The 14303-nt window shown below is 39.6% G+C and overlaps 2 protein-coding genes across 3 annotated transcripts in view; both read left to right on the forward strand.

The window, feature by feature from the left end:
- The window catches only part of TMEFF1 (transmembrane protein with EGF like and two follistatin like domains 1), an 82044-nt gene extending 81365 nt beyond the window's left edge, over positions 1 to 679 (forward strand). For both annotated transcript variants that reach the window (XM_032860718.1, XM_032860719.1), the window contains exon 10: positions 199 to 679. In XM_032860718.1, the coding sequence (XP_032716609.1) occupies positions 199 to 283 (85 nt within the window). In that variant the 3' untranslated portion in view covers positions 284 to 679. The remainder of the gene's footprint in view (positions 1 to 198) is intronic.
- On the forward strand, positions 545 to 12742 carry CAVIN4 (caveolae associated protein 4). Its single transcript, XM_032860720.1, has 3 exons — positions 545 to 638; positions 1790 to 2245; positions 9735 to 12742. Exons 2-3 carry the CDS (start codon positions 1838 to 1840, stop codon positions 10410 to 10412), a joined length of 1086 nt encoding a protein of 361 aa, XP_032716611.1. The 5' UTR covers positions 545 to 638; positions 1790 to 1837; the 3' UTR covers positions 10413 to 12742.
- The last annotated feature ends 1561 nt before the right edge of the window (positions 12743 to 14303 follow it).

Genomic DNA, 14303 nt, shown 5'->3' on the forward strand with positions numbered 1-14303 from the left:
GTGTCCTGTACCTAACCCTCTCCCCTCCCAGCTGTGTAGGGAAGCCAGCAGGCTGACATGTTGGTTCTCAGCCTGTCTTGCATCAAACACCATCCTTTTTTCCCCAGTATGGCTTTGTGTGTGAAATGTGTATTACTTTGGAAACATTTGAAATACCTTAAACAAAATGATCTTTTTTTTTTTTTTTTAACTCAACAGAAAATGCCCTAAAAACAACAGAGGACGGCGACAGAAGCAAAACCTAGGTCATTTTACTTCAGATACGTCATCCAGAATGGTTTAAACTGATGACTTTTATATGTACACTAACCATGTGATGTACATTTATTATGTCTTTTTTTAAAGAATGGAAATATTTATTTCAGAGGCCTTATTTTTGGACATTTTTAGTGTAGTACTGTTGGCTTGTATTTAGAATATTCAGCTACAACAGTTTTGGACTGTTTAGTAGTCTTTGTTTTATGTTTTTAAATACAGAAATTGAGTTCACAAATTTATACCACATGGTAATTCTAAGACTTGTTCTTTACCCATGGAATGTAATATTTTTGCAAAGATGGACCACTTCACAAATGGTTATAAAGTCATACCCACTTCTTCCACAGTGACCACAACAAATGACCAAGCATGAACTAAAGGTAAAGATGTTTACAGATTACTTTTCTTACAAAAAAAAAAAGACAAAGAATCTAGAAGACACTGTGTTTAAATAGACATTTAAATGTTTTTGAGATTTAGTAACTGATTTTTTAGAAACTGCGTATTGCATGAACTGTAAAGTTGTGTGTGTTAGATGTAAAATATTTATAAGCGGTATGGATTGGAATTTGATTATTCCTCTCTTTGAAAAAAAAATAGTTCTGATAATTTGGAAAAGTATCTGGTAGCAAAGATGGAATGAATCACTGGAAAGTAGATTTAGATACTGTGAAAAATGTCTGTTTAACAAACAGATTGGAATAAAGCCTCCTCTATCAGTTTAACTACTTCAATACACGTTCATTTTTAAGAAAATATTTGTTTTAACATGAATAAACAAATTGTATCCGTGTTTGTGAATAAAATGCAAAAATGATTGTTAATGATTGGTGCTCTTAAGGTGAGCTTAAAAATTATCTAAGACCTCTATCCAAATTTGTCCTGTAGTAATAGCTATATTAATAGATTGTTGGTGTTTAAAGATCTGAAGTGTGAGTAGAATGTATTCAGCTGTTTAACATGTAGTTAAGGTATATGCATGTAGAATTTAAGAATATGTTCAAAATTAAATATTAATTTTAATATTTGGTTTGGAAAAGCATGTTATAATATAATGTTTTCACTATATGGCCTCTGTTTTGGTGTGTTTATTTACCACATTCTTTGTTACTGATAAATCAGTACATTTAGTATGTGAAGTAAGTAGAAAAAGAGTTCAGTTCAAAATTCCCCTTTGCTTTTACAAATACTGTTTGAAATTATCTAAAGGCAGAAGCTTCCCCCAACATGCAGCATTTGCTTTTTTGGTCATTTGGCTTTTAGGCTTAATATTAGTAACATGGCAGCTTCGGGAACTTTTTTTTTTTTTTTTTGAAGCTTTCCTCTTGTCTGCACACAGACTTATTTGAGTCCATTAGTCAGTCACCAAGCATGTTTGGAACAGTACCCAGTGCTCTGCAAGGGTTCATGTTGCAGAACAGTCATGTGTGGGTATTTGTAGTTATAAATACTTGACCAGTCTCCAGGGGTGGGGTTTCCAACCCTTTAAACAACCCTGTTGCTTGTTATCGAGCTAACTTTTTACTCTTAGTGCCAGAACTGATTGTGGTGGGACATCTTTCACTGAGAAATAACTAAAATGGAACATAATGGATCTTCTTCAAATGCTGAAAAAATCCACCAGAATCGCCTCTCGAGTGTCACAGAAGATGAAGACCAAGACGCTGCTCTCACCATCGTGACTGTGCTGGACAAAGTAGCCACCATCGTGGACAGTGTGCAGGCAAGCCAGAAGAGACTAGAGGAGAGACATAGGGAGATGGAAAATGCCATAAAGTCCGTCCAGATTGACCTGCTGAAGCTGTCACAGTCCCACAGCAATACAGGCTATGTCATTAACAAGTTGTTTGAGAAAACTCGAAAAGTCAGTGCTCACATTAAAGACGTGAAGGCCCGGGTGGAGCGGCAACAAGTTCACGTGAAAAAAGTTGAATCCAAGCAAGAGGAAATAATGAAGAAAAATAAATTCCGTGTGGTAATATTCCAGGTAAGCTTGGCACCTGCGTTTGGCTTGATTACTGCAAAATCTTAACATCCTTGAATTGCCAACCAGTCATATGAGAAGTTTCCAGCACCCCATCCTAACTGTTGTCTGTATTCATGGAGTGGAGTTCTGTCTCAGGGAGAATCCCAGGATAAAGCCATGTCTGTGTTGACTAATGTGCTATGCTATCAATACTTGGAGTTTCTCAACCATTTTGTGTAACAGGAACTGTGCATCAAAGCTGAGGCTATTTCTTGCCTTTGAAACTTAATATTGGGAAGGCTCTTTCAGCATATTAGCCGTATCAGCACGATGCCCTTTTGGAGACTGAGAATGTTGGTTTTAGAAGAGATCTAAGAGGACTCGGGTTTAAAACACCTCTTTGTTGTATAAAAAAAAGAAACTGAGGACCTGTAGTCCCACAATGTGGTTTCCCCCTTTATTACGGAGAGCCTGAAAAGCCCTAAACAGTAAAATACAAACTTTTCAGAATATTATTTTTCTTTTGGAATTTTTACATGTGATAATATGTAGGTTACAATGATAATAAGAAAAACTCAACAAATAATTAGGCCATTGTTTTTATGGTTGTTAAACTTTATAGATACTCGAGTCATGTAAGTAATTGCTTCTGTTTGATTACAAAGTCTTTTGATTCCACTTATTTGATGTAGTTTAGTGTGACATTGTGCATTGTGCTATGTTAGCATATTATGCTGCATTTGGCATCCATATTTTTTGAAGTAGGAACACATCCATGGCAAAATGCATAGTATCTGAATATATTTTAAAACTCTTACAAATCAAAAGGAAAAAGTTGAACTCTCCTCCTGTGAAAGAAAAATGGGAAAGTCATTATCAGACTCTTCACAAAAGAAAATAAAAGATCAGAATTCCACTTATGTCTATTTAGGTATTTTCAGTTTTTTAAAACATATACTCAGAGTTTTAAGGGTTAAAAAAGTCAAGCGCTTTCATACTCTGGTGGAAGCAGTAACTGAGTATTAACTAGTACATTATTTCCGGGGGGAAGTTTTGGTATACACACACACAAACACACAGTGTTACCACAGTATATTTTTAAAATGGATGGATATCCCTAGGCAGAGGAAAAAACCTTCAAAGAGTAAAAACGAAATAAGAACACAGTTGGATTATGTAGGCAGATACTTGTAAGACATGAGAGATGTAGGCCACAAATCCCCACAGCATTATCTACACGTTAGGCAGGTCTCCGTCATTCTCTGTTGATGATGAAGTTACATAGGGATGGCAGAGTAGTATTTGGGATCTGTTTGTATTTTTTTGTTTTTTTGTTTGTTTGTTTGTTTTAATTAACGTATAATGTATTATTTGCTTCAGGGGTACAGGTCTGTGAATCGCCAGGTTTACACACTTCACAGCACTCACCATAGCACATACCCTCCCCAATGTCCATCGCTCAGCCACCCCACCCCTCCTTCCCCTCAGCAACCCTCAGTTTGTTTCCTGAGATTAAGAGTCTCTTATGGTTTGTCTCCCTCTCTGGTTTCATCTTGTTTCTTTTTCCCTCCCCTCTCCTATATGGAATCGGTTTTTAAGAACCTGTCTTATTTAAGAAAAAGAAGCCAGTGCCAGTGTTAGTATATGTAGTTAGTATATGTAATGGGGATCTAGATTTGATATTAGAGAACATAGGATCCATTCTTCAGTTCCCCTCCCAAGGGCATTAGCAGGAATGGGTTATGTTGTACCCTTCACTTGCAAGGGGCATGCCAGGAGACATTCTCGGTATCTTGCATTTCTCCTGAGGACGTTTGTGCAAAGAGCAGACCAGGTACCAATCAAGATCTACAAAAGGCTTGAGGAAAGAAGTTTCTGAAAAGTTCAAACTGACTCTTGTCTATTGACACAATTTTTGTGGTTGTTTTTTTTTTTATAGTTAAGATTATTTTCTATCTTCACCTCTTTATTCCTTGAAACTTGCTATTTTTCTCTTTGAGTTTCTGGAATTAGTTGAACAAGTAGATAGTATGAAGAAGCTACCGAGAGGCGCTAATTTAAGTCAGATCTCGTTCCTTGTAAGATACAGTGCTGTGAAAGTTCTATGAAATTAGGTTGCTCAGAGGAAGCCGGAGTTTGTCAGTAAGCAGCCGCTTTTATAGAGCTTGTAGAGAAAGCTTGTAGAGCTTGTAGAGAAAAGACGAAGGCAAATAACAACGGATTTGATGATTCATTAGCTGTTAGAACTCTATACAGTATGCACACGGTTATACTTAGTTAAAATTAGTTCTTATACTTCATTCTCATAGTTGATATGTATAAGTGGTTATACTGAGATCACCTGTCCTACTAAAATTAACTTGAAGCTGAAGTAATTCAGCTGTAGTATACTTCCATTTCCATTTGGGTTTCCCCCCAAAAGGTTTTCCCTGGATACATCTTTTGGGGACAATCTTTATGGGTGTTTTATCTCCCACAGGAACTTTCGAATAATCCTGGACATTGGTGTTAAAAAAACTATCTGCTCTTTTTCATACAGTTACGATTTCTCTTTGAACGTCACCTTGATGACCTTCTCATGCAGGCCGCAGTCATACCATCTCTTCTAGCAATTTTGCTTACAAACCACATGCCTGTGGTTACCAAATGAGATGTTCAGCCATTCCCTAATGATGAGCCCTGGACTTCTCTATACTCAGAAGTCCCCTAGCTAGGTTACTTTGGTACTCAGTCAAAGCTACTTTACCCTAACCATAGTACTTGCTTTGTTTTACAAAAGTCGTTTTACCTGGACTTTTACATAAAAGATATAAAGGGGTGCGTGGGTGGCTCAGTTGATTCAGCGTCTGCCTTTGGCTCAGGTCATGATCTTGGGATCCTGGGATCAAGCCCCAGGTCGGGCTCCCTGCTCAGCAGGGAGTCTGCTTCTCGCTTCTACCTCCCTCCCTCCTTCCCCACTTGTGCTCTCTCTCTGTCAAATAAATAAAATCTTTAAGAAGAGGTATAATATTTGGAAATCAACTGTAACTCAACCCCATAATCTTCAATTATCATTACAGTATATTCATCATTAATTCATGGTATCTCTGACTCAGTAGGAATTGCAACAAATAGATCCATGTCACAAGTACTTTCTCTGACTACTTTTGTTTTGTTTTTAAGGGTGACGTTATATAATTAGTGCAAGTGAAAAGAATGGAATATGATTCCTGAGTTAAGCTATGTTTGATTCCTTCATAGCAAGATTGTGAGGGTTTTCCCCCTACCAAGCAATAATTATTTTTTGGCTCCTTCCTATTCTAATTATACTTTCTCAGGCCATACCAACCCACTTTGTTGTTGCCGAAGCTACTCCCTATAGCAGGTGTCAGGAAAGGAGAGGAATAATTTTGCTGCTTCTCACTGATTCATCAGAGAGTTATGAGACGCCCACCTTTCTTTTCTTCTTTTTTAAGCTGCTAGACTCTCCAATCCTGTAGCCAAAGAATTTAATTTTAAGCAAGTATCCAAAGCAATAAGGTTCCAAGGACCTTCTTGACTGTCAGGCTGATGGGTTTTGGAATAAGCCTATTTCTTATATTTTAGTTTTTTTGTTGATTGAGTAGATTTAATCTGGATCTCAAATAGGAGCATAGTTTCTTTTAGAAATTTTAACTCATGGGTTCCCTTAAATCTCATGATCCTTAAAGTTTTGCCTGTTTAGTTTTGTAAATAATCTCTCAGTATTTGGGTTTCTTTAGCAGCTGTGTTTCTGGGCTGGTTCTCAAGGGTCCCCAGTGTCTGCCATGTTCCCAAATCGAATTCTCATCCTTATCTGTTGGTATATCTGACATAGTTGGTCCCTCCCTCTCTTCTTGAAACTTCTTTTCCTTTGCCTTCAGGGGTGCTGCTTTTTTGGATTTCCTCCTGCCTCACTGGCTGATATGTCTCCTTTCTGGTTCTTTCTCATCTCTTCCTTTTTATCTAGATTTTGGAAATCCATTTATCTGTCCAAATACCAAAATCCAGAAATTTCTTTCTTTTTTTATTAAGATTTTATTTATTTATTTGTCAGAGAGAGAGAGCGAGCACAGGCAGACAGAATGGCAGGCAGAGGCAGAGGGAGAAGCAGGTTCCCTGATGAGCAAGAAGCCCGATGTGGGACTCGAACCCAGTACGCTGGGATCATGACCTGAGCTGAAGGCAGCTGCTTAACCAACTGAACCACCTGGGCGTCCCAAATCCAGAAATTTCTAAAAAAGTTTTCATAATGTACTGGGTAGCAAGACCTAGGATTGACCTGAACTCATTTGGTGACAAAACTGACCAGAAATAGCACAAGTCTGTTTATACTCTTTATTCCACCTTAGAGTGAATATTCACATTCATATCACAGAATTGTTTCTTCCAAAGGTCTGACTAGGAATGTAATGTAATATGTTGTTTTCCCCAAATCTGAAATAATCTGGAAATGTACCTTGGCCCCAAGAAGTTTGGGTAACATTGAGTGTTGACCCATTCACTCAGTCTCTTAGGAGTCTCCTTCATCTTGTTTCATGATTTTTAGTTCTTGACATTAATGATTCCTAAATTTGTATCTTTTTTTTTTTTTTAAGATTTTATTTATTTATTTATAAATAAGAGAGAGGCAGTGAGAGAGAGCATGAGCGAGGAGAAGGTCAGAGGGAGAAGCGGACTCCCCATGGAGCTGGGAGCCCGATGCGGGACTCGATCCCGGGATTCCGGGATCATGACCTGAGCTGAAGGCAGTCGTCCAACCAACTGAGCCACCCAGGCATCCCACTAAATTTATATCTTTAGTCCAGACCTCTTTCCTGAATTCCAGGCTTGTAAGCGCAGCTGCCTACTTGACATCTCGGATCCCAACCTTACCCTCCAGTTTCTTCCTCCTGCTTTCTTCCCCATGTCAGTTAATGGGAGATCTATCCTTCTGCTGCTCAGGCCATGTACTCGAAAATCGTCCTTGATGCTGACACTCCACATCCAAATCTAGCAGTAAGTCCTGTTAGCGCCTACCTTCCCAGGAGATTCAGAATAAGGCTGCTCCCCATGGCCTCTGCCAGTGTCCTCATGCATCTCTCACCTGACTTACCTCAGTGGTCTCCAACTGCCGTCCTTGCTTCTTAACTCACCTGGTAGGGCCTGTTTTCAACAGAGTCATCCTTTCATAGCATGGGTCAAATCATGTCACTATTCTCAAAACTTCTAAGAGGGCTTCCTATCAGGCGTTGTCAGTTTAGTGAAAAGAATTTTCATGATAAAAATGTGGAAGGGGCGCCTGGGTGGCTTAGTTCAGCGTCTGCCTTCAGCTCAGGTCATGTTCCCAGGGTCCTGGGATCAAGCCCCTCATTGGGCTCCCTGCTCCTCAGGGAGTCTGTTTCTCCTTCTTCTCCTCCCCCTGCTCATGCACGCTTTCTCTTTCTCTCTTAAATAAATAAGATCCTTAAAATAAAAGGACTTCCTGTCAAACTCAGAATAAGAGCCATGGTCCTCATTATTGGATACAGAACTCTACATGAGCTGGCCTTCCCACTACCTCTCTTTCCTCCTCTTGTTGCCCCTTGATCTCTCTGCTCCCACCATACTACTGCCTTCCTTGCCATTTTGGTTTTCCTCCCAGATGTGTGTATTACCGTCCGGTCCAGGCTAGGATGTCACCTTATCAGTGAGGACTTTCTAATCATCTTACTTACCACTGTATAGTCCCCTTCCCTACTTTATTTTCCACTTAAGCATTTATCACCATCCAACAGATTACATATTTAACTTGTTTATTTCTCTCTCTACAAGAATATAAGCTTTTTTACTCTGTTTTCTTCCTAGGAGGTTCTCAGTTCCTAGAACATTGACTGGTGCATGCTAGGTGCTTAGAAACTGTTGAACGAAGGTGTATGCCCTATTTGATTGAACAGCCATTTATTGAGTGTAACTACTATGTACAAGGCTCTCTGAGATATCTACTGAGTATCTACTGGGTGTAAAACACAGGACACATTTCTGCTTTCATCAAACCTATTATTTAGTGAAGGCCTCAGTATATAAATGAGTAGAGTTCCAGTTCAATTCAAACAGTGATTAAGTGTTGTAAGTAGAGGTGTGTACATGTCATTCTGGTATAAACTGAAAAAAGAATTAGCTTCTTGAGGGGAAGTTGGGGACATTTGAATTGATTCTTGAAGATTTTGTTGACAGAGCTGAAAAGGGATGAAAGGCATTAAAAGAAGCAAAAAAAAAAAAAAAGGTAGTAAAAGTATACACAGTCATGGAGAGACGAAAACACTCTGTTTGAGGAGCAGAGAGTGGTTGTATGTTGCTGGACCGGAAAGTAGGTTTAGCTCAAACTGAAGAGCCTTCTAATCATATTAAAGAACTGAACTCTGTCCTGTGAGTATTGACGAGTTCCCAAAAGTTTTGAAGTAGAGAAAGGATGTGATCAGAGCTATGCTTTAGAAATTTTTCCCAGGAAATACTTAGGTTATGCTTTGGAGGTAGACGTATTATTGTATAAGTTCAGGCTTGAGATGACAGAGACCTGAATTAAGACATTGGTAGAGACAAGGAGGAAGGAGGAGGGGACGGGTTATTAAGCAGTGTTATTAACGGTGCTTGGTGACCTGTTGGATATGGGATGAGAAGGAGAGGAAATACTTGGGTTGAAATTCCGAGATTTCTATTTGGGTCATACCTAGAGGGGGGTTGGTGCTGGGAGACCCAGGAAAAGAAGCAGGTATGGAGAAGATGCTGTGTGGACCTTAATTTTTGGACATGTTAAGTCTTATAAATTTTATGTATGTATGTATGTATGTATGTATGTAAGCTTCATGTCCGGCATGGAGCCCATGTCGGGCTTGAACTCAGGACCCTGAGCTCAAGATCTGAGCTGAGGGGCCCCTGAGTGGTTTGGTTGGTTAAGCATCTGCCTTTGGCCCAGGTCATGATCCTGGAGTCCTGGGATTGAGCCCTGAATCTGGCTGCCTGCTCAACAGTGAGATTGCTTCTCCCTGTCCCTCTGCCCCTACCCCTGCTTGTGCTCTCTAGCTCTCTCTCTCTCTCTCTCTCTCTCGCTTGCTCTCTCAAATAAATAAATAAATAAATAACATATTAAAAAAAAAAAAAAAGACCTGAGCTGAAATCAAGAGTCAGATGCTTACCTGGCCGAGGCACCCAGGGGCCCCTGGTATGTTAATGTTAAGTTTGACGTGTCTCTGTTACATCCAGGTAACATCTCTCTGTCATTTAGAACTGTGTGTCATCTTAGGAGAAGGGGAGAGGTGAAGATAAAATATTTGTGTGGGTGCTTACCATTGGTTCTGCAAGCAGAGGAGTGGATCATGTTGCTCCAGCTGAGCTGGGGAGACGAAGCCACAAGAGACAAGGAGAGAGAAACCCTGAGAAAAGCCAACAGTTAAGGAGCAGGCAGAGGGTGCACAGTCCGTGGAGGAGATGGAAATGGCATGGCCAGAAGGTGAAAGAACTGATACCTAACGTGCTTTCTTTTTCTCTCATCCAGGAGGAGATTCGGTGTCCGACATCCCTGTCTATTGTTAAAGACAGAAGCCTGACTGAGAATCAAGAGACCGATGAGGATGTCTTTGACGCTCCAATAGATCTGTCTTCAGATGAAGAATATTATGTCGAAGAAAGCAGATCTGCCAGGCTTAGAAAGTCAGGCAAGGAGCGCATTGATAATATCAAAAAGGCATTTTCCAAAGAAAACATGCAGAAGACACGGCAGAATTTTGACAAGAAAGTGAACAGAATTAGAACTAGAATAGTGACCCCAGAGAGGAGAGAAAGGCTAAGGCAGTCGGGGGAAAGGTTAAGGCAGTCGGGAGAGAGGCTGAAACAGTCAGGGGAAAGGTTTAAGAAATCCATTTCTAACGCAGCTCCCTCAAGGGAAGCTTTTAAGATGCGTAGCCTTCGGAAAGCAAAAGACCGAACTGTGGCCGAAGATGCGGAGGAGGTCAGGGAGATGGGTGTGGACATCATTGCCAGAAGCGAGTCTCTGGGCCCCATCAGTGAGCTCTACACTGATGAGCTCAGTGAAACAGACCGCGAGGAGGCCAGGGCTGTGTATCCTCCCAGAGAAGGAGGGGAGATCTCAATCCCTGAGCCTTTGAAAGTTACTTTTAAACCCCAAGTGAAAGTTGAGGACGATGAATCTCTTTTGCTAGATTTAAAGCAGTAATCATAAAGAGGAACTAAACATAAGTATACATCTCTTCAATCACAAGGTTCTAGTTTAAATAGTATAGTCATTGACGTTGATGACATAGTATAGTCATTTACATTTATTAAATAGTGTAGTCATTTACATTTGTTCATAGGAAAACATGAATGATACGGCTGGTTTCATTTCTGATGTTTAAAATCTTAAAGATAACACAAGTATTCTATACATTTCCTTATAACTTCCTTGGGAATTCCTTTTTCTTCCCTGGGCTTATACGATTCTATCAACTTTCTCTTTTAAGTCATTCTCATGGCAGCTGTGGATTTTTAAGTTCTTTTCTCTTGCCCAGGAGGAAAGTAGTTTCTTAGCAAGGGCAGTTAGGCGTTTGGTGTCTGAAACATGTGAAGGGCAAAGTTGTAGCCATCATTTGCAAGTAAACTCTCAGTTTTGGTCTAGATGGGTGTTGTGGCCAAGCTCAAAAGGGAATAACCCGTGTGGAGATTATATCATCCACATGTTCAAATATTCATTATTCAATTCGTAGTCATACCTCTTTTTGATGCTTTTGCATAAAAACTATGAAGTGCTGGACTCGAGTGTTTTGTTCTGGCATTCTAGTTTTACTTACACCACGCCACTTAGCAAGTCACCTGCTAATAAACTCATCAGTAAAATGGAGAGGGTTTGTCTCTCCAGTCTCAGAGGATTGTTGTGATGATCAAAGGAAATGTTACACATTCTGGGGAGAACAGGGAGCACCTCCAGAGAAAACAAACCCCCCTCGTTCCTCAGGAACAGAATTGAAATAATTACACCTTCTGAAAAAGACTTAAGCACCAAGCATTGAGGACCTAAGTTGGACAGAAGCCAAAGTTGGTCTTCAGAAGCCTTTTCACAGAATAGGAATGAAAAATAAATGTTCGGGTGACATCTTTTTTGTCAAAAGACTAAAATCCAACCTTCAGTAGGGTCTTAAAATATTTCCTGGAAACTCCTTTTCTAATTTTCTTTTGATTTAGAGCTATGGTAGACTAGAGCAATCTTTGAACTGCATGAAGCATAAAACGATGACTGTGTCTTCAAGAGGACTTTCTAAAGTCTTTCCTGATGGCAGTGGGTTTTGGAAATGACCTCATGTTTCTGTTTTCCAGGGTGAACCCCTCAGGGCCTGTCTGTCTAAAACAGGGACCATAGGAATGCATCGTAGCTGGTTTGGGAGGAAGCCAGATTCCACTTAACCATTAGCTTTAGATCTAGCCAATCTGGAAGTTGATATTATTGCTAAGGAGAGAAATGGTCCTACTGGTTCTGCACTTCTGGTATGTTTAAGTCTTCTGGTTTTATAATGGGGAAGAGATGATGGAATTGTTGAATTTGAAGAGTTTAGACAGGCAGCTTTCAGATCAATTTGGGGTGCTCCTAAAGTAGTTAAAAATTATAACAAATGTACACAGATAGAGTCAGACACACACAAATCAGCTTTCAAGTATTTGACTCGGTTCCCCAGATATTTGGGTTTGGGAGTTTGACTCAACATCATTTCCTCTTCACTCTGCATGAATACATAAAATCACGAGTTGTGCATCTCAATCATCTTTTTATATTGAACACTAAAGTGTTTACAACATTCTTTGAAAAGAACAATTTTTAAAAATGTAGTTTAGAAAGAGCTTGGATGCCTCGTCACGTATTTCCTTAAAGCCATAATAAATTTGAATTTGAAAAAGTTTGATGTTGGTATCCTGTTTGTAAATATTTTTACTAATAATGGATGCAGATAACATGGCATGAATTTGATATAGTAACCCTTCTCATAATAGATATGTTTCTAAGTTAAGAAGAATATAAGAAGTTTATAAGCCTTTTCTTTTTTCTGGCCTTATGCAGAATAAATATCAATTGGGCTAAAATATAACTGCAAATATAACTCTCAAGGAATTTTTGTAAAGTTTGTTTCCTTACTGACCTGTTGTATCACCAGACTTGACGTTATGGAGTATTTCCATTGAGATACATTTGAATTTTGATGTGGAAAGCATTATAACCTGGTTAGCGTTTTATCCTGGTAGACTTTGTACAACCCCAGAAACACAGTTGAATGTTAGCAGAGTTTCACTGAAACCTTATACTGCTTTCTTGGTACTAGGATTTTCCGCTCCATATTGCTTCTGTCTCTTGACATTTTCCACTATATTTAGGGCATTTCTCAATTCCACATTCATAATTGTTTCTCTCTTCACCCCGTTTTCTTGATGTAAAGAGTATTTATTCATTATAGGCTTTATAATCCCACATCGCCATTTCATGCAAAGAACATTCTCGTCAACGTTCCTTAGTTCAGAAGTTTCAGACAACACAGATTTTCTGCTTTTCTTACTCTTCTGTGTTTTTGAAATCATACATGTTAGATTCTAAACACTTTATTCAATAAAAACATGAGCGGGATTTAGCTTTTTTCCTTTTATGGGGCAAAATCGTGCAACATCCATAAGACTCCAACGGCAAGGACCGTTGGTGGTGTGGCTTTGTCTCCTACGCATGGCAGGTCCGGGGGCTTTCCTCTGAGAGTTATGCTGGCCTGGTTCTGGCTCTTTCATGAAAAAACAGGCCAAGAGTGAAACAGGGATAAGAGGAGCATGAAAATCTAGGTTGTTGGGTATGTGTTGGGGTGTGTGTGTGTGATCTCCTTTCAACAAATTTTCATAAATTTAAAAATACAAACTGAAATACAGTATTTTCATTTTGACTTCATTCTTTGCCTTTTATCCACATTGAAGTGTTTGGTTTAGAACAAAGCCTGAAGTTCATTGCAACTCTATCAGGTAAAGAGCATGGGTTCTATTACATAAAATATTTCACAGAAGCATTGTTAGCTCTACAATTCCATTCCAGGCCCAAATTACTAAGCCTTCCCCCCCACCCCGAGACATGTTTTCTATAGCTTCTTTTATTGAACCCTACTAAAAAAATTACAGTTTACATTCCCAAGATAAATTGTTCTGGCATATTGGAGTCAAGACTATGAGAAATGATGCTTATGGTTTCATCTTCAATTCTATTTGAATATTGGGCACCCTGTTGGGTCTTAGTGAATGAAAAATGAAGAAGTCTTAGGGCTGAATTTTGTGTATTATTCTGGTGACCCACTACCTCTGAGTTACATGATGTGTGAGGATTTATAACTGTCCTTACCAGGTCCTAATTCTTCAGTATATTTCATAGGTAGATAGGAGACCTTCACTGTGAGTTGCTTAGGACATCCAAGGATCCCGGAGAGGTCGGAGTGGAGTGGTAGAATATACTCAGGCTTTGAATTTACTTTGCACATCTTTCTAAAACCCGCTGTGCTTGTCCAGCTCCTCCCCTCCCCCAACTGCTCTGCCTCTTGATGCCTTTGCACCTGTCATTTGTCTCCCTTTCATTCTGGGAGAGGACGTTCAAGTTCAGTGGTAATGTCAATTTTCCTCATTTTGGCTTTCTTTGGTCACCTCCCACCCACCCCCCACCCAGGAAGGGTATGATTAATTACTCCATATATTCAATATATATAGCACCTTTATATGCCAGCTTTTATGTGAGGCACTGAGGATTCAAAGATGAATAGAACATAGTCTGTGTCTCCCCCTCCCTCCCACTTTCTCAACCCTTATCTTGGGCTTACAGTTTTCTGGGAGACTGTCAAGCAAAAATTCAGCAACGTGACTCGTGGTGTGTGTAAGATGATGGAACTGTAAAAATGGAAGGTGCTTTGTATAGAATTCTGATCCTACATCGGTCATAGCACTTACATTGTCTTCCAGTTTATTTGTTTAACTGCTTTCTATCATGCTTCTCAAGGGCAGGAACTGTATTTTATTCCTCTTTGGGTCACCAGCACTTGGGGGAGCCTCCCACATGCTAGCTATC

The sequence above is a fragment of the Lontra canadensis genome, unplaced genomic scaffold (genome assembly GCF_010015895.1).
Source record: "Lontra canadensis isolate GAN:19392208 unplaced genomic scaffold, GSC_riverotter_1.0 scaffold19, whole genome shotgun sequence".
Taxonomy (NCBI): domain Eukaryota; kingdom Metazoa; phylum Chordata; class Mammalia; order Carnivora; family Mustelidae; genus Lontra; species Lontra canadensis.

Excerpts from the sequence above, each read along its gene's own strand:
- CAVIN4 (XM_032860720.1), top strand. The coding sequence starts at position 1,838 with ATGGAACATAATGGATCTTCTTCAAATGCTGAAAAAATCCACCAGAAT. Across the intron at positions 2,246-9,734 it reads TCCGTGTGGTAATATTCCAG|GAGGAGATTCGGTGTCCGAC; the intron begins GTAAGCTTGGCA and ends TCTCTCATCCAG.